The sequence below is a fragment of the Oncorhynchus tshawytscha genome, linkage group LG03 (assembly GCF_018296145.1).
Source record: "Oncorhynchus tshawytscha isolate Ot180627B linkage group LG03, Otsh_v2.0, whole genome shotgun sequence".
Taxonomy (NCBI): Eukaryota; Metazoa; Chordata; class Actinopteri; order Salmoniformes; family Salmonidae; genus Oncorhynchus; species Oncorhynchus tshawytscha.
Window position 1 is genome coordinate 1,233,781 of NC_056431.1, and position 24,415 is coordinate 1,258,195.

General features: G+C 45.4%; 1 protein-coding gene and 1 pseudogene across 1 annotated transcript in view; both read right to left on the bottom strand.

The window, feature by feature from the left end:
* Positions 1-618: 618 nt before the first annotated feature.
* LOC112235362 lies at positions 619-12,682 on the bottom strand (annotated as a pseudogene).
* Positions 12,683-17,430: 4,748 nt separating this feature from the next.
* LOC112239846 (phospholipid-transporting ATPase ID-like) overlaps positions 17,431-24,415 on the bottom strand; it is a gene marked incomplete at its 3' end in the record, with an annotated part of 56,079 nt that continues 49,094 nt past the window's right edge. Inside the window, exon 27 of the mRNA XM_042306380.1 lies at positions 17,431-17,772. Within this exon, the coding sequence (XP_042162314.1) occupies positions 17,431-17,772 (342 nt within the window). The remainder of the gene's footprint in view (positions 17,773-24,415) is intronic.

The following is a 24,415-nucleotide window of genomic DNA, read 5'->3' on the forward strand; positions in this document are numbered from 1 at the left end:
ACTACCACCAACTACATGTTGCTCTTCCCAGAGTACCCCTGAAGTACCCCGTCGTGTGCATTTAGGCAGTAGGCCTATGGTCTCATGAATCTTGGACAGGTCATTACCCCTAGGGGTCCTGGTACCCCTGGTTGAGAGGCCCTGTTTCAGTGTGTATTGTTAACAAGACTTTACACTGAGTGGACAAAACATTAAGAATACCTTAATATTTAGTTGAACCCACCCCCTCCTACCATATCCCGTTCAAAAGCACTTAAATCTTTTGTTTTGCCCATTCACACTGAATGACACACACACACAATCCATGACTCAATTTTCTCAAGGCTTAAGAATCCTTCTTTAACCTGCCCCCCCACTTCCCCGACACCTACTACCAGAATCCTTCTTTAACCTGTCCCCCCCTTCATCTACACGGATTGAATCGGATGTTTTGTACACTGTCAGTGACAGATCCCAGTAAAAATGGCATGTATACCCAGATAAAAATATCCTAGTTGTTGTGTACAACACATTTATAGACGACTACCATCACCTGCTGGGCACAAATACATTTCCTTCACTACAAATGTGATTATACACTCAGAACAGCATTTTCTAAATAAACTGTCTTTACACAAGTTTGTATTCAAAAATATTTATTTCATTCTGACAAAATTATTTACAAAAACCCAATACTTTTTTATAGACACACAAATGAATATTTACATCATTACTCTACTGGCTCATTTTCCCTAATGAGAACAAAATACTGCACACATCCAAACAGTGAAATAACAGGGCTTCTCCAGCCTGGACTAGGGGAACAGGGGGCTAGCGGTAAGGGCCTGGGATAGAGGGTAAGGGGTTTGTTTTAAGAGCAGGCATATCATTTGCTCTGGACCAGAAAATAGCTTGTGTTGTTAAAGCGAATAACTTCCCCCTTCTCCTCTTCTTCCTCCTCTTCATCCTCCTCCTTCCTCTCTTCTTCCTGTGGGACAGGTTCCCCGTAGATTGGGTGGTCAAAGTTCACGAGGGCATGTCCTTCCTGGGTAGGCAGGGTTGTGACTGGGGGGGAGGGGCAAGCAGGAGAGGAGGAGACGGGACTCAACCTCCACAGTTTAGACAGGAACCTCTCCCTGTGTCTGAGAGAGAGAGAGAGAGAGGGCGGGTGGAGGGTGGGGAGAGAGAGGGTGTAGGAAAGAGAGAAGGAGAAAGGAGGGAGGAAAGGCAGTGTGCGATGAGAAAGGGAGGAAGAGAGAGGGCGGGGACAGAGGGTGTAGGAAAGAGAGAAGGAGAAAGGAGGGAGGAAAGGCAGTGTGCGATGAGAAAGGGAGGAAGAGAGAGGGCGGGGACAGAGGGTGTAGGAAAGAGAGAAGGAGAAAGGAGGGAGGAAAGGCAGTGTGCGATGAGAAAGGGAGGAAGAGAGAGGGCGGGGACAGAGGGTGTAGGAAAGAGAGAGGAGGGAGGAAAGGCAGTGTGCGATGAGAAAGGGAACAAGAGAGAGGGGAAGGTATTTAGATAAATGGTGTTGTGCTTGTTTTTTCTGTAGATGACAAACTTAACAGCTAGTTAATTAACTGATGGTTAATCATGATAACCATAGATATGTACAGGACAGGGTTTAACATAGATTGTTCAGACTGAATACAGTTATCGTAGTGAGAATGGGAGGATCAGAGTGGAGGTGAAGAGCAGAGGGGAGTGGTTTACCTGTAGAGGTAGGTGGACAACAGAGTGATGGACAGCAGCACACAGGAAGCAACCACCCACAGGACATGAGGCCACACCTCCACATCACCCCGAGACTCAGAGACTGGGAGGGAGAGGGAGAGAGAGAGGGAGAGGGGAAAACAGAGTGGTTGGGAGGCAGAGAGGGGGAGGTAGGGAGGGAGAGAGAGAGGGGTCGGTAGGTAGGGAGAGAGAGAGGGGTCGGGAGAGTGAGAGAGAGGGAGGGAGGGAGAGAGGAGAGAAAGGAGGGGGAGGGAGAGAGAGAGAAGAGAAAGGAGGGGGAGGGAGGGAGGGAGAGAGAAGAGAAAGGAGGGGGAGGGAGGGAGAGGAGGAAGGAGGGGGGAGAGAGGGAGGGGAGAGAGAGGGGGAAGGGAGGGAGAAAGGGAGGGAGGGGGAGAGAGTGCAGGTGAAAGGTAATGATATTAATAAACTGTTACACTATTATACTGATGTTTGTGTGTGTGTGTGTGTGTGTGTGTGTGTGTGTGTGTGTGTGTGTGTGTGTGTGTGTGTGTACAGTATTTGTGTGAAACTTAAAGAATGGGGTGAGATGAGTTGGCCCAGGTTCTGTGTTTCCTGAAGCACGTTCAGTTGATGAGGTTATGACATTAGCTTCCTGTTATGGCCTTCTGTAAGGGAGGGGGATTTCTGACATTGAAATATCCCACTTAACTCTCTCTAACACAAACACACTGTAACTTCATCCAATCGACATACAGTAGCTCTCTGTCCCACTAACCTGATGTCTCTTCTGTCATACCAGAGCCAGAATCTGTGTCATCTGTGTAGTCCTGCTGGAGAGACAGAATGAGACAATGTGAGAAAGAAAGATGTCACAGAGAGATTTAACAACTAGGAGCACTGTGTGTGTGTTTCTTACCATAACAGTAGAAAGATCGCTGAACGCAGTTGGCACAGGGGCTGTAATAAAGGACATTCACCATGAACCACACATACACAGCTAACTGGCTAATACTTCCACTAGTGTAGAGGAGTGTGTGTCTGGCTGGGTACATGAACAGGACCCGTTGAAGGGTAAGGGAGTTGACAGGTAAGCTGTGAAGCATCTGTTAAGTATCTGTTAAGACTAGAGACCAGAGCAGAAAGGAAGGAACAGGGAGGGGTTGTCATGACTACCTTTGTCTATGGGCTGGATGGTTCTCGTTAGCCTGGTCCTGGATGATATTATGGAAGAGTTGAATTAAGCACGTACAGATCTGGTGTGTGTTACCTGTCCAGGTGTTGGCGTAGACAGCCGTGCTCCATTCACTCCAGTGGCCATCAAACTCTTCCTTAGCTCTGAGTTGGATCAGGTACTGTACTCCTGGCAACGCATCTGTTATAGTGTAGAACCGGGCTGTGGTGGTCCCTTTGATCTACATGCACACACACACACCAACACTTTTGTTTTACTATCCTTATTCACATTTAATATACTATTTTCCCTAACACCCTAAACCTAACCTTAACCGCAAACCCCCTAACCCTAATTATAACCCTAACCATAAATCTAAACCCTCAGCCTAAAATAGCCCTTTTCCTTGTGGAGATTGGTGAAATGTCCCCACTTGAATTGTCCTTGTTTTACAAACCTTGTGAGGACTTCTGGTCACCACAATGATAGTAAAACCAAAAATACACACAGATGACAAAATAGAAAAAGTAATGTCTGTTTGAGCCAGAACAGAGCAGGCTAGATGAACAACATGGGTCATTACACCAACACCCAGAACAGCGCAGGCTAGATGAACAACATGTGTCATTACACCAACACCCAGAACAGAGCAGGCTAGATGAACAACATGGGTCATTACACCAACACCCAGAACAGAGCAGGCTAGATGAACAACATGGGTCATTACACCAACACCCAGAACAGAGCAGGCTAGATGAACAACATGGGTCATTACACCAACACCCAGAACAGAGCAGGCTAGATGAACAACATGGGTCATTACACCAACACCCAGAACAGAGCAGGCTAGATGAACAACATGGGTCATTACACCAACACCCAGAACAGAGCAGGCTAGATGAACAACATGGGTCATTATACCAACACCCAGAACAGAGCAGGCTAGATGAACAACATGGGTCATTACACCAACACCCAGAACAGAGCAGGCTAGATGAACAACATGGGTCATTACACCAACACCCAGAACAGCGCAGGCTAGATGAACAACATGGGTCATTACACAAACACACAGACACACCAACACACGCATGCGAAGCCACACACCTGTGTTCCGTGTGGCATGGTGTGGTATCTGAGCTCATAAAGCAGCTCGTGATAGCGGTCTCTCTCTTTCCAGGAGTGAGGAACAGCCCAGCCCACCCTCAGTCTCCTCTCCTGCCCCTCCACACCCCTCACCACCACTGAGCTGGGGGGGTCTGGATTAACTACACACAGGGAGGGAGGGAGGGAGAAAAGGTGAGAGAGGGAGGGAGAGGAGGAGAATGTTAGCAAGGTGTCTCATTGAGTGGTCTGTTAAGCATGCACACAAACCTATACTCACATCACACACACACACACACACACACACACACACACACACGTACGCACACACACACACACACACACACACACACACACACACACACACACACACACACACACACACAAACAGACACACACGCACATGCCTGCATGCATGCACACACACATAAACAGACACACTCGCACATGCCTGTACGCACACACTCATATCAAACATAGACACACACAGACACACACACACATGCTTTACGCACACACATATCACACACACACTCACTAATGTCCAGAGGTGTGAAGTCTAGGAGTGGGCTGGTGGTGTTGCCAGCAGTGTTGGTGACACACAGGTAGGCCAGGTGTGGCTCTCTATTCTCCTTCTCTTGATGACCTATAGCACACCAACACCGAGACAGCAGGGCGGAGTAGGAACAGTTGACACGAGAGAATGACCCTGATAGACTGAGAGAGAGAGAGAGAGAGAGAGAGAGAGAGAGAGAGAGAGTTAGTATTCCACCCACACTGTTCTGTTGGCATCATCTGTATGATAAAGTAAGTCATTTAACACAAATGAATGAGGAAGAGGAGAAAGAAGAGGGTGATGAGGAAGAGGAGGAAGAAAAGGGTGATGAGGAAGTGGAGAAAGAAGAGTGTGATGAGGGCGAGGAAGAAGGGGGTGATGAGGAAGAGGAGGAAGAAGAGGGTGATGAGGAAGTGGAGAAAGAAGAGTGTGATGAGGGCGAGGAAGAAGGGGGTGATGAGGAAGATGAGAAAGAAGGAAAAGAAGATGTGTGCTCTCACCCTTTCCGTAGGAGGAGGTAGCACTGAGGGACAGGAGTCACCGGTTGACTCGCTGTCCAATCACAGCGGATCTTACTGCTGGGTGACCTCTTATAGCAGGACAGCTTAGGCCTCTCTGGGGGAACTGAAAGACATTCCAGGGGAAAATCCAGAATGTTTGTCCGTTGTTCTTATGTGACCATGAATGTCTGCTGCTGATTCACACTTCACAGAACACATACAGTATGGTTGTCAGCTTCAATGACCAGAGGTGATGAGGTTAGACAGAGAGATGCCATCAGTATAACTCACCTGCCACGCTCACCCTCAGAGAGGAGACCAGTTTGCCCCCGCGGTGGCAGCTGTAGTTCCCAGAGTCACCCACCGCCAGGGAGGGCAGGGTCAGAGTGGCGCCTCTCCTCCCTAACACCACTACTCCTCCTCTTTCCTCTCCTCCTCTCAGCGGCCTCCCGTTCAGTCTCCACTGAGACCTCCCTCTCAGCCCCCTCACCATCCCCCCCCCTCCTCTTCCTCATAGTCATGCTCACTGTCCATCGCATCAGTCCACCGATTAGAGGACAGCTCAGTGTCAGCCCCTCCCACTCCGCTGTCTCTGGTTGGTTGGAGCGATGTCCCAGTAAGAGGAAATAGTTTCTGTGGATCTGTATGTCCTGGTTGATTGACAGTATAAAGACTCCGCCCTGTATCCCTCTGCTCTCCTTCTCCTTTGTGCTCCTCCTCTGTTTCATCTTCCTCATTCTCTCCATTCCCTTTGTTAACTTCTCTCACAGTAAGAGTGTGGTTTCCTGCACGAGTGTTCCTGATGACGGTTTTCTCCGTACTGTCTGTCCCGGTATCATCTGTCCAGCTTATGACAGGAGTGTCTGTTACGGTAAGGACAATAGTGTCCTTTCCAGTAGAAAATGTGTCTATTCCATTATCACTACCGTCTTTTATAGCACTGACTGTAGTTCCATTATCACTACCGTCTTTTATAGCACTGACTGTAGTTCCATTATCACTACTGTCTTTTATAGCACTGACTGTAGTTCCATTATCACTACTGTCTTTTATAGCACTGACTGTAGTTCCATTATCACTACCGTCTTTTATAGCACTGACTGTAGTTCCATTATCACTACTGTCTTTTATAGCACTGACTGTAGTTCCATTATCACTGTCTTTTATAGCACTGACTGTAGTTCCATTATCACTGTCTTTTATAGCACTGACTGTAGTTCCATTATCACTGTCTTTTATAGCACTGACTGTAGTTCCGTTAGATGTGGTGTCTGTTGTGGTGCTGACAGTGGTTCCGTTAGATGTGGTGTCTGTTGTGGTGCTGACATTGGTTCCGTTAGATGTGGTGTTTGTTGTGGTGCTGACAGTGGTTCCGTTAGATGTGGTGTTTGTTGTGGTGCTGACAGTGGTTCCGTTAGATGTGGTGTTTGTTGTGGTGCTGACAGTGGTTCTGTTAGATGTGGTGTCTGTTGTGGTGCTGACAGTGGTTCCGTTAGATGTGGTGTTTGTTGTGGTGCTGACAGTGGTTCTGTTAGATGTGGTGTCTGTTGTGGTGCTGACAGTGGTTCTGTTTGATTTGGTGTCTGTTGTGGTGCTGACATTGGTTCCGTTAGATGTGGTGTTTGTTGTGGTGCTGACAGTGGTTCTGTTAGATGTGGTGTTTGTTGTGGTGCTGACAGTGGTTCTGTTAGATGTGGTGTTTGTTGTGGTGCTGACAGTGGTGGGGTGTACTCCGGTAATGACACTGGTGTATTTTCCATTTCCAGCGGTGGTGCTGGTGTGCTTGGCCCTGTTAACCATCACCTCCAGCCCGTTCACCTCCACCTGACCACTACAGGCCAAGACCAGAACGCTGCCTGGGGACACAACCAGCACCCTGGGAGGGGGGTCTGGAGGGAGAGAGAAAGACATAATGAGTCAATACTGTAGAGACACACAGACATGGACACACATGCAGGCACAGATGTACCCTTATACACACACACGTTTAGGTGTATAGGTTGTGGTTGACTGGGCAGTAGAGATAAACTGAGAGAACACATTGCATAACTGATCACCAACCCCTCTCTCACTTCCTCTTTCATCACATCCCTTCTTCCCTCCTCTTTCTCAAAGTCTCTCTCTTCCATCTCCTTTCAGTATTTATCTTCTCTCAGCCTGTCTCTTCTTGAACAAACTCTTTCTCTCTCACCCTGTCTGTCATTCTGTTTCTCTCCTCCCCTATCCCTTTCTCCCACCATTAAAGCTCCGTCACAGAGCTACAAAACATTTGTCTAAATGTTTACTGATTAACATTCTTTACTAAAAATGAACAAATAGTATAACAATCTCTCTGTCTGTGGCCCCAACCTCCATAAAGCTGCTGTCACTAGACACTGGAGATTCTCTATAAAGACTGGCAAAAGCCAAACTGGTGACACCAGCTGATAATGTGAAGGAAACCCTGTAGAAACAGAATTATTTAAGGGTTTTGACAAATCTGTGGCTTGTTAGTTTACCCTTGGGTCTGAGTAAACACGATTGGCTCTAGCCTTGACAATGTTGGCCTAATACCAATACTGTTCCCAGAACCCTGGACTTTCAAACTTGTCTCATGTTTAGAAAGTAGTATATTTTGTATATCATTTACAAGTGATATCCAGAGCATTCGGAAAGTATTCAGACCCCTTCACTTCTTCCACATTTTGTTACTTTACACCCTTACTCTCAAATGGATTAAAACATTAAAATCCTCATCAATCTACACACAAAATGTATAAATATTGAAGTCGGAAGATTACATACACCTTAGCCAAATACATTTAAACTCAGTTTTTTTTTATTTTTTTTTTTTTTTACAATTCCTGATATTTAATCCTAGTAAAAACTCCCTGTCTTAGGTCAGTTGGGATCACCACTTTATTTTAAGAATGTGAAATGTCAGAATAATAGTAGAGAGAATGATTTATTTCAGCTTTTATTTCTTTCATCACATTCCCAGTGGGTCAGAGGTTTACATACACTCAATTAGTATTTGTTGGCATTGCCTTTAAATTGTTTACCTTGGGTCAAACATTTCAGCCAGCCTTCCACAAGCTTCCCACAATACGTTGGGTGAAATTTGGCCCATTCCTCCTGACAGAGCTGGTGTAACTGAGTCAGGTTTGTAGGCCTCCTTGCTCGCACACGCTTTTTCAGTTCTGCCCACACATTTTCTATGGGATTGAGGTCAGGGATTTGTGATGGCCACTCCAATACCTTGACTTTGTTGTCCTTAAGGCATTTTGCCACAACTTTGGAAGTATGCTTGGGGTCATTGTCCATTTGGAAGACCCATTTGCGACCAAGCTTTAACTTCCTCACTGATGTTTAGAGATGTTGCTTCAATATATCCACAGAATTTTCCAGCCTCATGATGCCATCTATTTTGTGAAGTGCACCAGTCTCTCTTGCAGCAAAGCACCCCCACAACATGATGCTGCCACCCCCGTGCTTCACGGTTGGGATGTGTTCTTCACTTGCAAGCCTCCCACTTTTTCCACCAAACATAACGATGGTCATTATGGCTAAACAGTTCTATTTTTGTTTCATCAGACCAGAGAACATTTCTCCAAAAAGTAAGATCTTTGTCCCCATGTGCAGTTGCAAACCGTAGTCTGGCTTTTTTATGGTGGTTTTGGAGCAGTGGCTTCTTCCTTGCTGAGCAGCCTTTCAGGTTGTGTCGATATAGGACTCGTTTTACTGTGGATATAGATACTTTTGACCTGTTTCCGCCTAGCGGAAGGTCCTTTGCTGTTGTTCTGGGATTGATTTGCATTTTTCGCACCAAAGTAAGTTAATCTCAAGGAGACAGAACGTGTCTCCTTCCTGGGCGGTATGACGGCTGCGTGGTCCCATGGTGTTTATACTTGCGTACGATTGTTTGTACGGATGAACGTGGTACCTTCAGGCATTTGGAAATTGCTCCCAAGGATGAACAAGATTTGTGAAGGTCTACAATGTTTTTTTCTGAGGTCTTAGCTGATTTCATTTGATTTTCCCATGATGTCAAGCAAAGAGGCACTGAGTTTGAAGGTATGCCTTGAAATACATCCACAGGTACACCTCCAATTGACTCAAATTATGTCAATTAGCTTATCAGAAGCTTCTAAAGCCATGACATAATTTTCTGGAATTTCCCAATCTGTTTAAAGGCACAGTCAACTTAGTGTATGTAAACTTCTGACCCACTGGAATTGTGATACAGTGAATTATAAGTTAAATAATCTGTCTGTAAACAATTGTTGGAAAAATTACTTGTGTCGTGCACAAAGTAGATGTCCGAAACTGACTTACCAAAACTATAGTTTGTCAACAAGAAATTTGTGGAGTGGTGAAAAACGAGTTTTAATAACTCCAACCTAAGTGTATGTAAACTTCTGACTTCAACTGTAAGTATTCAGACCATTTACACAGCACTTTGTTGAAGCACCTTTGGCTGAGATTACAGAGTATTCTTGGGTATGACGCTTCAATTTGGCAAACATGTATTTGGGGAGTTTCTCCCATTCTTCTCTGCAGATCCTCTCAAGCTCTGTCAGGTTGGTTGGGGAGTGTTGCTGCACAGCTATTTTCAGGTCTCTCCAGAGATGTTGGATCGATCGGGTCCAGGCTCTGGATGGGCCTTTCAAAGACATTCAGAGACTTGTCCCGAAGGCCCTCCTGTGTTCTCTTGGCTGTGTGCTTAGGGTCGTTGTCCTGTTGAAAGATGAACCTTCACCCAGTCGGAGATCCTGAGCGCTCTGGAGCAGGTTTTCATCAAGGATCTCTCTGTACTCTGCTCCGTTCAGCTTTCCCTCGATCTTGACTAGTCTTTCAGTCCCTGCCACTGAACAACATCACCACAGCATGATGCTGCCACCACCATGCTTTACTGTAGGGATGTTGCCAGGTTTCCTCCAGACGTGACGCTTGGCATTCAGGCCAAAGAGTTCAATCTTGGTTTCATCAGACCAGAGAATCTTGTTTCTCATGGTCAGAGTCCTTTAGGTGCCTTTTGACAAACCCCAAGCAGGCTATCATGTGCCTTTTTACTGAGGAGTGGATTCCATTTGGACCACTCAACCATAAAGACCTGATTGCTGGAGTGCTGCAGAGATGGTTGTCCTTCTGGAAGGTTCTCCCATCTCCACAGAGGAACTCTGGAGCTCTGTCAGAGTGACCATCGGGTTCTTGGTCACCTCCCTCATGAAGGCACTTCTCCCCTGATTGTCCAGTTTGGCCAGGCAGCCAGCTCTAGGAAGAGTCTTGGTGTTTCCAAACTTCTTCCATTTAAGAATGATGAAGGCCACTGTGTTCTTGGGGACCATTAATGCGGCAGAATTCTTTTTGTACCCTTTCCCAGATCTGTGCCTCGACACAGTCTTGTCTCGGAGCTCTACGGACAATTCCTTCGACCTCATGGCTTGGTTTTTGCTCTGCACTGTCAACTGTGGGACCTTATATAGACAGGAGTGTGCCTTTCCAAATCATGTCCAAAAAAGTATTTAGTCAGCCACCAATTGTGCAAGTTCTCCCACTGTAATTTTCATCATAGGTACACTTCAACTATGACAGACAAAATGAAAAAAAAAATCCAGAAAATCACATTGTAGGATTTTAAATGAATTTATTTGCAAATTATGGTGGAAAATAAGTATTTGGTCAATAATAAAAGTTTATCTCAATACTTTGTTATATACCCTTTGTTGGCAATGACAGAGGTCAAACGTTTTCTGTAAGTCTTCACAAGGTTTTCACACACTGTTGCTGGTATTTTGGCCCATTCCTCCATGCAGATCTCCTCTAGAGCAGTGATGTTTTGGGGCTGTTGCTGGGCAACACGGACTTTCAACTCCCACCAAAGATTTTCTATGGGGTTGAGATCTGGAGACTGGCTAGGCCACTGGCTAGGCCACTGGCTAGGCCATACATACCATTTTGTCCCCCTCAGAACATAGCTTTTTTGTGTCAGCAATTAGACATTGTTCTTAGGGGGGCCTAGTACCCTATCTCTGTAAAATGTCAACAGAGCACTGAGCTTACCAAAAGCTTTTGATTTTCAAAGCCTTTTATATGCAATTCAGCTCATGTCATGTTAATTTAGCTTTTTGCGACTAGCAGAAACAACTTTGCAGATGACCACCACAACATGTAAAATCCTCAATAGTCCATATGAGAAGGCAACACCGCTCTGTCTACAAAGTTCTATATTTAGGTTACGAAATCCAACTTTTTGGATATAATGCTAATGATACAAACGTATGTGGACACCCCTTCAAATTAGCGGATTCGGCTATTTCAGCCACACCTGTTTCTGACAGGTGTTTAAAATCGAGCACACAGCCATGCAATCTCCATAGACAAACATTGGCAGTAGAATAGCCTTACTAAAGAGTTCAGTGACTTTCAACGTGGCACTGTCATAGGATTCCCCCTTTCCAACAAGTTAGTTCATCAAATGTCTGCCCTGCTAGAGCTTCCCTGGACAACTGTAAGTGCTGCTAGAGCTTCCCTGGACAACTGTAAGTGCTGCTAGAGCTTCCCTGGACAACTATAAGTGCTGCTAGAGCTTCACTGGACAACTGTAAGTGCTGCTAGAGCTTCCCTGGACAACTATAAGTGCTGCTAGAGCTTCACTGGACAACTGTAAGTGCTGCTAGAGCTTCCCTGGACAACTGTAAGTGCTGCTAGAGCTTCCCCGGACAACTATAAGTGCTGCTAGAGCTTCCCTGGACAACTGTAAGTGCTGCTAGAGCTTCCCTGGACAACTGTAAGTGCTACTAGAGCTTCCCTGGACAACTGTAAGTGCTGTTATTGTGAAGTGGAAACCCCTTTTCCATCTGTTCATCCACAAATCAAAGCCTTTACTTATGCCAAAATTTGAAGATGGAACATTTAAGAAAAATGCATCCATGCCTTTATTTCCCCCAAAATATAAACTCGTAGCTTTTATTTGACATGCTCCAAATATCTAATTTGATAACTTCATGGGGACTTTTCCATGAAAATGCCCCTTCTTAAAATGTATTTTATAACATAAGGAAAGTGACATTTCATCACCATAGCGCGTTCCCCCGCTCTGGGCAGAGTGGGTGGACACCCTAAACATAACTGAAAATAAAATGATTAGCCTATAGGCATGAAACAAGATCTATTAAATATTGGATTGATATAATCCAGTAATAAAATCAACCTACCTCTCCGTGGACAGGTCCCGTCCAGAAAGCAGTGGACTGTCAGCGCAGACAGGAGAACCGCCAGCCTGATCCACGATGGCATCTTTACGCTTCTTTAATACGAGACATCTCTCTGTGTCGGTAAATCCAATCACACCGTATCAGTAGACTAGATTATAAAGCTGCTCCCTTTGACATCAATTAACACTCATTTGAAACGCAGAAAAAAAACGTTATACAAGTTGTCCCTGTTCCCGTACAAGCTCTCCAGACTACCTCTCCGCTGGCCTGAGTCTGGACTGCCGTTATGAGCAGCTGTTGATTTACATAACTCAAATAGATCAGACCACCTTCTGTGTTTTAATAAAATAACAGAAGCGAAGACATCACCAGATCTGTTGCAGAAACGTTTCAAACGACGAAACGGGGAGGGAACTACATGAATTTGTCCTAATAGCCTAATTACACCCCAGGCATCAACTAAATGGACCCCCCTCTCTCTCTCTCTCACACACACACATACACACACACACACACACACACACAGTCCCAACGGGCTCTATTCAATCCGTATCGCGGAAGTTCAGCTTTACAGCGTGATTGAAAAGTCAAGGTAATGTTCCCGCTTTAGCGGAGACAGTATTCACGGTAAACGCTGCATGTCGACTCAATCGGAAATTACAATTACAAGTTTATCCCGCAATATGTAACGATTCAGCGATACACAGAGAATATATCCCCAAATCTCAGTTTCTTCTGGTCAGACAACATGAACTCTCAGAAATCGGACATTGCGAAAGTACAGATAGTGTCGTGTCCATGTGTCAAACTCCTTTCCAGATAGAACTGTCCATGTTTGAAGGGCGAAAGGCCAGAAGCACTTTTGCGGAGCCAGCGCGCTGGGGAGCGTATGTGACAAAACAAACACTAGGTTTACGTAGTACACTGCTTTTTCAGGAGATTGAGCAAACATTTTGTTGTAATCTTGACATGTCCTAATGACATGGTCAGTAATAATAACCTGCTTCTCCGAAGGCCACGTTCACATTGTTTTGCTCTTTTGGTTATGGAGTTAAGGCCCGGGTTGCAGTTAAGAACATTGAGACAAACGTCTGTAAAAAGTGCTATAAATAGGTTATATTGATTGTTTCCCTTATTATAAACATTATTCCCTGTACAGTCACCCTACAAATGAAATCATACTTTGATGTCAACTGTAAATAATTATATTTCAGTTGACACTTCCTCTTTGGATTGACAAAGACTTGAGTAACTTTCTTAACTTGAACGTTCTCACTGAAACCCAACATCAACCTGCTATCTATGACACCAGTGCTTGAAGTGGACTGAAATAGGTGACAGTACTTATTTTGGGCGCCCCTACTGTTTATAATTATGTGCCACTGGCAGAACGCCACAATATTTTAAAGTAAAACTCTGTAAGAGGTGCCAAAACTCAAAACAGTAATACATTTGAGGTGCGATACTCTGTACTTCTGCGTTCTGGCACAATTCAAGCACTTTATAACACGTTGCAACACAATCTCACACTCAACTCGTGCAAATATGTACAAAAACTATTTAAGCAGATTTTGTGTGTTTTTGTGTGTCTTAATTCGTGTGAAAAGACACATTTTTGTGCAACTTCATTCATAGGAAAATACATTTTTGGGGGGCACACCTAAGAGCATTTTTTTTGTATTTTCACACAAATTAAGCCACATAAAAATACACTAAATCTGCTGAAATACTTTTTGTATATATTTGCACAAATTGAGTGTGATATTGAGTTGCACTGACTTACAGGTGGTTTGAGCCTTCTACAGCAGGGAGAGACAGGTCCAGCAGAGACTGGTTGTGCTGGTTTCACCCTATAATCTTTCTAACCAGAAGCTATATGCTGTAGAGTACAACAGCTGTCTCACCTAGTTTCACCCTATATCTTTCTAACCAGAAGCTGTATGCTGTAGAGTACAACAGCTGTCTCACCTAGTTTCACCCTACATCTTTCTAACCAGAAGCTGTATGCTGTAGAGTACAACAGCTGTCTCACCTAGTTTCACCCTACATCTTTCTAACCAGAAGCTGTATGCTGTAGAGTACAACAGCTGTCTCACCTAGTTTCACCCTACATCTTTCTAACCAGAAGCTGTATGCTGTAGAGTACAACAGCTGTCTCACCTAGTTTCACCCTATATCTTTCTAACCAGAAGCTGTATGCTGTAGAGTACAACAGCTGTCTCACCTAGTTTCACCCTACATCTTTCTAACCAGAAGCTGTATGCTGTAGAGTACAACAGTGAGAGCATCATTCCAGTGGCCCTGGAGGACTGGGTTTGTTTCCCCTGCTGTATAGAAGGAATGCGTTACATGATGACATGCCTAGTAGAGGGATGAACTGGGTTGATCATCATTACTGTGGATTTATTAAGGCTTAATAATAATAATAACCCTGATCCCTCCCTCCCAAGACTTCATTAACACGTTCTCCTGTTCCTAGACTAGCTCAGTCTCTAGGTAACTACAGGTTCCTGTCTGACTGCATAAGCCCATATTAGCATACTTTTCCCACACACTCAGTCCGCCCCAAAGCAACATGGACGCCATAGAGGGCTTATTGTCCATTGTCTCTCACAACGCCTCAGAGTCAGTCCGCCCCAAAGCAACATGGAGGTCCAGGTTGTTGTTAGAAGTCCATCTCCTCTCTCTTAAGCCCACAGGTGGGGCTCAGAGTCAGAGATATAACTGTAGTTCTGTCTGTGGGCCCAGCAGCAGGTCACCAATATGGTGCAGTGGAGGAGGATGAAGAAGAACATGACGAAGAGGAGTCTTGCTGTGTCCTGTAAGGTTAAAATGGCGTTCTCACTGAGAACTATAGTGAACACAGAAACTCTGCCCATGAACTTATGATGACATATACTACAACATTCCAGCAAGGACAGCATCCTGCATTCTTCAGTCATTGGTTGGCTGACTGAACCCCTCAGTGTTCTGCCAAGTTATTGGCTAAAACAACAGACGGACTATGTATGTGAACATTTCAGTCAGGCAGACGGATAGAGAATGTACAGTAGTATGTACCCATAAGAGTGTAGGATGGTGCAGCCTGTCTGGTTTGACTAAGCCTTTGGGCATGGTGACACAGCAATATGTAATCATGAATACAAAGACCAGGACCACTGATAAGGTTCTAGAGACATTCCTCATACAGACTGTACAGGTTAGAGGGACAGCTCTACACTACTGCATTGGTTTACACGCTGTCATACATTATTAGAGAAGGTAGATAACATTACTTGGCCTATTAAAGACATGTTTATGATTGGTTAACAGCTGGATACAGACAGGTGTATTGGAGTACTATGTCTAACAGCAGCTCATCATAAAAAACACCCATTCTGCTATTTCATCTCAATTCACCACCTTTCTGATGATCAAATGAACCTCTCTTCTGTCATAAAGACTCAATTCACCACCTTTCTGATGATCAAATGAACCTCTCTTCTGTCATAAAGACTCAATTCACCACCTTTCTGATGATCAAATGAACCTCTCTTCTGTCATAAAGACTCAATTCACCACCTTTCTGATGATCAAATGAACCTCTCTTCTGTCATAAAGACTCAATTCACCACCTTTCTGACCATCAAATGAACCTCTCTTCTGTCATAAAGACTCAATTCACCACCTTTCTGATGATCAAATGAACCTCTCTTCTGTCATAAAGACTCAATTCACCACCTTTCTGATGATCAAATGAACCTCTCTTCTGTCATAAAGACTCAATTCACCACCTTTCTGATGATCAAATGAACCTCTCTTCTGTCATAAAGACTCAATTCACCACCTTTCTGATGATCAAATGAACCTCTCTTCTGTCATAAAGACTCAATTCACCACCTTTCTGATGATCAAATGAACCTCTCTTCTGTCATAAAGACTCAATTCACCACCTTTCTGATGATCAAATGAACCTCTCTTCTGTCATAAAGACTCAATTCAATACTTTGTTTTGAACCAATCTGATATGATGTTATGACATATGATCCATTGTATAAATAGTATAGTCATGTCTGAACCACAGCGGTGCTGTTGGAGCGGGGTTTCTGTCCGGAACCCTGTGGTACCAAGCTCTTCAGCAGATGGTTACATCATTTGCATGAAGAAGTGCTTCTTTCAGCCTGCCTCATTGGGTGAAGAAGACAGAGAAGTGGGTTGTGGGTAGTCTGAGCATGTCTATTACAACTACCACACACTATCTTTCAAATAAAATTGATTTCAAATAAAATGTATTTATATAGCCCTTCTTACATCAGCTGATATCTCAAAGTGCTGTACAGAAACCCAGCCTAAAACCCCAAACAGCAAGCAATGCAGGTGTAGAAGCACAGTGGCTAGGAAAAACTCACTAGAAAGGCCAAAACCTAGGAAGAAACCTAGAAAGGAACCAGGCTATGTGGGGTGGCCAGTCCTCTTCTGGCTGTGCCGGGTTGAGATTATAACAGAACATGGCCAAGATGTTCAAATGTTCATAAATGACCAGCATGGTCAAAGAAATAATAATCACAGTAGTCTTTCAGACGGAAACATATATGTACCAACACTATTACAACGACAGTGTCATACAAATGCCAGTGGGTGTTGATGGGTGTGTATGCCTTCCGCCTACAATGGCTGCCACTTTGGATCTCTTCCTAACCCAGGGTGAGTGCCATTCCAAACATTCCACCTCAGTATTCCAAACTTCCAAATGCAGGATTTCGTCATGTATTCCAAGAGAATCCAGTGGGATATGACAGCCTGTCCTTCTTTCTATCATCTGTCCATCTGTCTGTCCATCTCACACGGTGTGGTTGGTTTCCTTGGGAACAGGGGGAGGTCCCGGGCTGCTGGTTCCACTGGTGCGAGAGGCGCCGCCCCTCCAACCAAATAGAGCATCCTGCAGGACAGGTGGAACACACAGTTACTGTTGTGTGTGTGAGGTTGTGTGTGTGAGAAACAGATTAAAGAAGATGACAGTATCTCACCTGTACAGCGCCCAGACTAAGGTTCCAGCCACCAACCGAGTCTCCCCCAGGACTCCTCACAGAGGTGGGAGTGAGAGCGTCAGCAGAGGGGACATGGGCTGGAGCTAACGCTGGTGTGTTTGTGGGAGGGCCAGAAGCCACCTGTGGGAGTATGACAGGCAGCGTGTGTGTTCCCTCCTCCAGGGGAGTATCCTGTGACCCCCCCAGGAGAGAGGATGAATTAGACAGGGGGAGCCGATCCCGACACATAGCTAGGTGCCGGGCTGCTCTCTCCTGAGGCGTTCTGCAGGGGATGTGTATTTGAGTGTTTCTTTTTGCGCAGGGTGTCTATCCAGCTGGAGCTGTGTCTGGAGGCAAAGTTGGCCAGGGCCAGGGAGGACAGTCTCATGTTCTTCCCAGAGGTGATGAGCTCCCCAAAGCCCTCCTGGTGGGCAAAGGCATATCCTGACCTCCTGAACCCGCCCCTTGCCCCCAGACGACCCTCAGGCACACCCCCGCCCCTGACTCCTCCCATGCATCGACCCGCTGGCTTCCTCGTCTTCTGACGCACCAGCTGGGTGTAACGCACCTGGAGGGGGGAGAGGGGTCAGGGCAAGGGAGGGGTGAGAGCAGGGGAGGTAGAGGGGGAGGGGGGAAAGGGAGAGGTAGAGAGGACAGACAGGAGGGTTATTTCTTAGTATAAAGGGATATGTAGTGTTTAACACTGGTGACCGGTATCCTGGGACTTCCTGACCAAGCTCTTTCCCGTTTCCTGAGAGAAATATTGACGGGTCCTGAAGACCAATAACTTAAAAAATGTTATGCAGCACTAATGCAAAAATACTAAATATGCACGATAGCTGCATGCATGAACCGAACATAACGACTCCTTGGCTTCACAACCTACATTAGACCAGTCATCACAACGCTAGCAGCCAAACATATTTAGCCTATAGGCCTGCTCAACATAGTCCTCAATAGAAAACATCACTTACATACATGATTTCCATAAACTGCATTGCTGACTATCATGTGTAGACTACACACGGCCTGTTGACACAGTTACTGAAGGCAATCTCCATCTCACATTCACAAAGCTCCAGTCATACTCACTGTTAACAAGATGGTAGGTACATTGTGTCCACAAACGCTCTTGACGAAATAGACATTTGCAACATTGTTCCATGATGTTACAATAACACAAATGAGTAGAAAGGCTGTACTCGTCAGATTGGCAGGGATTTGTCCTCCACTACTAGGCATATTTCCTTGTCTGTTTGTTTAGTGGAACATCTGATATGTTCCCTGTGACAAAGTGACTATAATGGGCAGGTTATGATAAACCACAACCTTCTGAATTCCCCTGATAGCCAGGTCCAGGTCATAAACCACAACCTTCTGAATTCCCCTGATAGCCAGGTCCAGGCCATAAAACACAACCTTCTGAATCCCCCCTGATAGCCAGGTCCTGGTCATAAACCACAACCTTCTGAATCCCCCTGATAGCCAGGTCCAGGTCATAAACCACAACCTTCTGAATCCCCCTGATAGCCAGGTCCAGGTCATTAACCACAACCTTCTGAATCCCCCTGATAGCAAGGTCCAGGTCATAAACCACAACCTTCTGAATCCCCCTGATAGCCAGGTCCAGGTCATAAACCACACCCTTCTGAATCCCCCTGATAGCCAGGTCCAGGTCATAAACCACAACCTTCTGAATCCCCCTGATAGCCAGGTCCAGGTCATAAACCACAACCTTCTGAATCCCCCTGATAGCCAGGTCCAGGTCATAAACCACAACCTTCTGAATCCCCCTGATAGCCAGGTCCAGGTCATAAACCACAACCTTCTGAATCCCCCTGATAGCCAGGTCCAGGTCATAAACCACAACCTTCTGAATCCCCCTGATAGCCAGGTCCAGGTCATAAACCACAACCTTCTGAATCCCCCTGATAGCCAGGTCCAGGTCATAAACCACAACCTTCTGAATCCCCCTGATAGCCAGGTCCAGGTCATAAACCACAACCTTCTGAATTCCCTGATAGCCAGGTCCAGGTCATAAACCACAACCTTCTGAATCCCCCTGATAGCCAGGTCCAGGTCATAAACCACAACCTTCTGAATCCCCCTGATAGCCAGGTCCAGGTCATAAACCACAACCTTCTGAATCCCCCTGATAGCCAGGTCCAGGGGGAGTGAAAAGAGCCAACAAGCTGGCAGGCATCTTTCAGTCAAAGCTATGGGTTAGCTAAAACAAATAACATTTTTACTAGCCTGTAGGCTAATAACCTCATCATATTTTACGCTACATTTAGGCTACATTAACACATTTTGTGGTGACTTTGATAGAACTTTTGAGTTGAGTAAAATACAACAAGAAACCATTAGTTTCCTGTCCGTGTTTCTCAATTTACAGTGGTATAATCAAAGATTTTTTTATAACTAAACCAAAATAGACCACATCCTATCTTTCCAAATGAAACAAATGAGTCATAGTGGGCAGAACAAGCTAAATGGTGGGCAGAGCCAAGCACAGACTAGCGAGATCCTATTAGCTCGTTCTAGCATACATCTGCATATTTCCATTAGGAAACGTCTACTTTGTGGAGTGAGCGTGTGCAATAACTCAATTAGCCTTTGCATTCCTTCTAAACAATGCCATTTTTTACAACTTTGGCAAAGGTTAAAATCTACAAAATGTAGTCCACTCTGTTCATAACAGATTTTAGTTTTGGGGACAGAAAACTGTATTGAGGTCAAATGTTTCCCAGATGAGAAAATGTGCAGAATGTCGGCCAAAATCCTGTCAATCCTTATCCCACTGTCAGCCACTGGGCTTCCTCTCACTACCATATTTGGTAGTGAGTGGGAATGGCAATCGGATGCTTCACATTTACACATCCGGTGAAATATCTGTCTCATTGTTCTATCTGTGGTATAATTATGTCAGATGTATTTCAGGACGGTTGCAATTTTCTCAGGAAGGATGTGTAGAACGTGTAGAATGTTTTCGGACAATATTAAACCCTAGTGATAATCACGTATTATAAGGTGATAGGGACAGCTGTTCTCGAGGGAATGAAGGTATATTCACAGACTCAGAGTCAATATTTACAGAGAAGATAAGTGATGGGATACAGAGAGCGCTGGCATACGCACAAACAGTTAATCATTGGTAGAGTTAGGGGACATTGGTGTGATTTCAGTCACAGCAATGAAGAGACAAACAGACAGAATCACAGTAGTATAGAGAGAAGACAGGAGTCATGGCTGACAGACTGAAGGCCAGACTGAAGGCCAGACTGAAGGCCAGACTGAAGGCCAGACTGAAGGCCAGAGTGAAGGCCAGACTGAAGGTCAGACTGAAGGCCAGACTGAAGGCCAGACTGAAGGCCAGAGTGAAGGCCAGACTGAAGGCCAGACTGAAGGCCAGAGTGAAGGCCAGACTGAAAGCCAGACTGAAGGTCAGACTGAAGGCCAGACTGAAGGCCAGAGTGAAGGCCAGACTGATAGCCAGACTGAAGGCCAGAGTGAAGGCCAGACTGAAGGCCAGACTGAAGGCCAGAGTGTAGGCCAGACTGAAGGTCAGACTGAAGGCCAGACTGAAGGCCAGAGTGAAGGCCAGACTGAAAGCCAGACTGAAGGCCAGAGTGAAGGCCAGAGTGAAGGCCAGACTGAAAGCCAGACTGAAGGCCAGAGTGAAGGCCAGACTGAAAGCCAGACTGAAGGCCAGAGTGAAGGCCAGAGTGAAGGCCAGACTGAAAGCCAGACTGAAGGCCAGACTGAAGACCAGAGTGATGGCCAGACTGATAGCCAGACTGAAGGCCAGAGTGAAGGCCAGACTGAAGGTCAGACTGAAGGCCAGAGTGAAGGTCAGACTGAAGGTCAGACTGAAGGCCAGACTGAAGGCCAGAGTGAAGGCCAGACTGAAAGCCAGACTGAAGGTCAGACTGAAGGCCAGATTGATGTAGATGAGCACTGAAAGACTTTGAGACAGGAACAGAGGATCATAAAGAAGTGGTCATGAACCAGCATCCTTTCTTCATCCCTTCCACTGATTTCACATGACTGAATAACTATTTTATTTGACCTTTATTTTACCAGACAGGTCAACTAAGAACAAATACTTATTTACAATGACAGCTTGGCAATTGGTGAATGCTATCTGGAGTTTATCTTCTGTTTTCACCTATCCAATGTGTTAGTGAGTAGGATCAGTGATTAGGATCAGAAGCTGTGAGTGTGGCCAGAAGCATATTGTTCTCACCGTATCAGAGAGCTGTGAGTGTGGCCAGAAGCATATTGTTCTCACTATATCAGAGAGCTGTGAGTGTGGCCAGAAGCATATTGTTCTCACTATATCAGAGAGCTGTGAGTGTGACCAGAAGCATATTGTTCTCACCGTATCAGAGAGATGTGAGTGTGGCCAGAAGCATATTGTTCTCACCGTATCAGAGAGATGTGAGTGTGGCCAGAAGCATATTGTTCTCACCGTATCAGAGAGATGTGAGTGTGGCCAGAAGCATATTGTTCTCACCGTATCAGAGAGCTGTGAGTGTGGCCAGAAGCATATTGTTCTCACCGTATCAGAGACCTGTGAGTGTGGCCAGAAGCATATTGTTCTCACCGTATCAGAGAGCTGTGAGTGTGGCCAGAAGCATATTGTTCTCACCGTATCAGAGAGCTGTGAGTGTGGCCAGAAGCATATTGTTCTCACCGTATCAGAGAGCTGTGAGTGTGGCCAGAAGCATATTGTTCTCACTATATCAGAGACATGTGAGTGTGGCCAGAAGCATATTGTTCTCACCATATCAGAGAGATGTGAGTGTGACCAGAAGCATATTGTTCTCACCGTATCAGAGAGCTGTGAGTGTGGCCAGAAGCATATTGTTCTCACCGTATCAGAGAGCTGTGAGTGTGGCCAGAAGCATATTGTTCTCACCGTATCAGAGAGCTGTGAGTGTGGCCAGAAGCATATTGTTCTCACCGTATCAGAGAGATGTGAGTGTGGCCAGAAGCATATTGTTCTCACTATATCAGAGAGCTGTGAGTGTGACCAGAAGCATATTGTTCTCACCGTATCAGAGAGCTGTGAGTGTGGCCAGAAGCATATTGTTCTCACTATATCAGAGAGCTGTGAGTGTGACCAGAAGCATATTGTTCTCACCGTATCAGAGAGCTGTGAGTGTGGCCAGAAGCATATTGTTCTCACTATATCAGAGACCTGTGAGTGTGGCCAGAAGCATATTGTTCTCACTATATCAGAGACCTGTGAGTGTGGCCAGAAGCATATTGTTCTCACCGTATCAGAGAGCTGTGAGTGTGGCCAGAAGCATATTGTTCTCACCGTATCAGAGAGATGTGAGTGTGGCCAGAAGCATATTGTTCTCACCGTATCAGAGACCTGTGAGTGTGGCCAGAAGCATATTGTTCTCACTATATCAGAGACCTGTGAGTGTGGTCAGAAGCATATTGTTCTCACCGTATCAGAGACCTGTGAGTGTGGCCAGAAGCATATTGTTCTCACTATATCAGAGAGCTGTGAGTGTGGCCAGAAGCATATTGTTCTCACCGTATCAGAGAGCTGTGAGTGTGGCCAGAAGCATATTGTTCTCTCACTATATCAGAGAGCTGTGAGTGTGGCCAGAAGCATATTGTTCTCACCGTATCAGAGACCTGTGAGTGTGGCCAGAAGCATATTGTTCTCACTATATCAGAGAGCTGTGAGTGTGGCCAGAAGCATATTGTTCTCACCGTATCAGAGAGCTGTGAGTGTGGCCAGAAGCATATTGTTCCTACTATATCAGAGAGCTGTGAGTGTGGCCAGAAGCATATTGTTCTCACTATATCAGAGAGCTGTGAGTGTGGCCAGAAGCATATTGTTCTCACTATATCAGAGAGCTGTGAGTGTGGTCAGAAGCATATTGTTCTCACTATATCAGAGAGCTGTGAGTGTAGCCAGAAGCATATTGTTCTCACCGTATCAGAGAGCTGTGAGTGTGGCCAGAAGCATATTGTTCTCACTATATCAGAGAGCTGTGAGTGTGGCCAGAAGCATATTGTTCTCACCGTATCAGAGAGCTGTGAGTGTGGCCAGAAGCATATTGTTCTCACTATATCAGAGAGCTGTGAGTGTGGCCAGAAGCATATTGTTCTCACCATATCAGAGAGCTGTGAGTGTGGCCAGAAGCATATTGTTCTCACCATATCAGAGAGCTGTGAGTGTGGCCAGAAGCATATTGTTCTCACCGTATCAGAGAGCTGTGAGTGTGGCCAGAAGCATATTGTTCTCACCGTATCAGAGAGCTGTGAGTGTGGCCAGAAGCATATTGTTCTCACCGTATCAGAGAGATGTGAGTGTGACCAGAAGCATATTGTTCTCACCGTATCAGAGAGCTGTGAGTGTGGCCAGAAGCATATTGTTCTCACCGTATCAGAGAGATGTGAGTGTGACCAGAAGCATATTGTTCTCACTATATCAGAGACCTGTGAGTGTGGCCAGAAGCATATTGTTCTCACTATATCAGAGAGATGTGAGTGTGGCCAGAAGCATATTGTTCTCACTATATCAGAGACCTGTGAGTGTGGTCAGAAGCATATTGTTCTCACTATATCAGAGAGATGTGAGTGTGGCCAGAAGCATATTGTTCTCACTATATCAGAGACCTGTGAGTGTGGTCAGAAGCATATTGTTCTCACTATATCAGAGAGATGTGAGTGTGGCCAGAAGCATATTGTTCTCACTATATCAGAGACCTGTGAGTGTGGTCAGAAGCATATTGTTCTCACTATATCAGAGAGATGTGAGTGTGGCCAGAAGCATATTGTTCTCACTATATCAGAGACCTGTGAGTGTGGCCAGAAGCATATTGTTCTCACCGTATCAGAGACCTGTGAGTGTGGCCAGAAGCATATTGTTCTCACCGTATCAGAGAGCTGTGAGTGTGGCCAGAAGCATATTGTTCTCACCGTATCAGAGAGCTGTGAGTGTGGCCAGAAGCATATTGTTCTCACCGTATCAGAGAGCTGTGAGTGTGGTCAGAAGCATATTGTTCTCACCGTATCAGAGAGCTGTGAGTGTGGTCAGAAGCATATTGTTCTCACCGTATCAGAGAGCTGTGAGTGTGGCCAGAAGCATATTGTTCTCACCGTATCAGAGAGCTGTGAGTGTGGCCAGAAGCATATTGTTCTCACCGTATCAGAGAGCTGTGAGTGTGGTCAGAAGCATATTG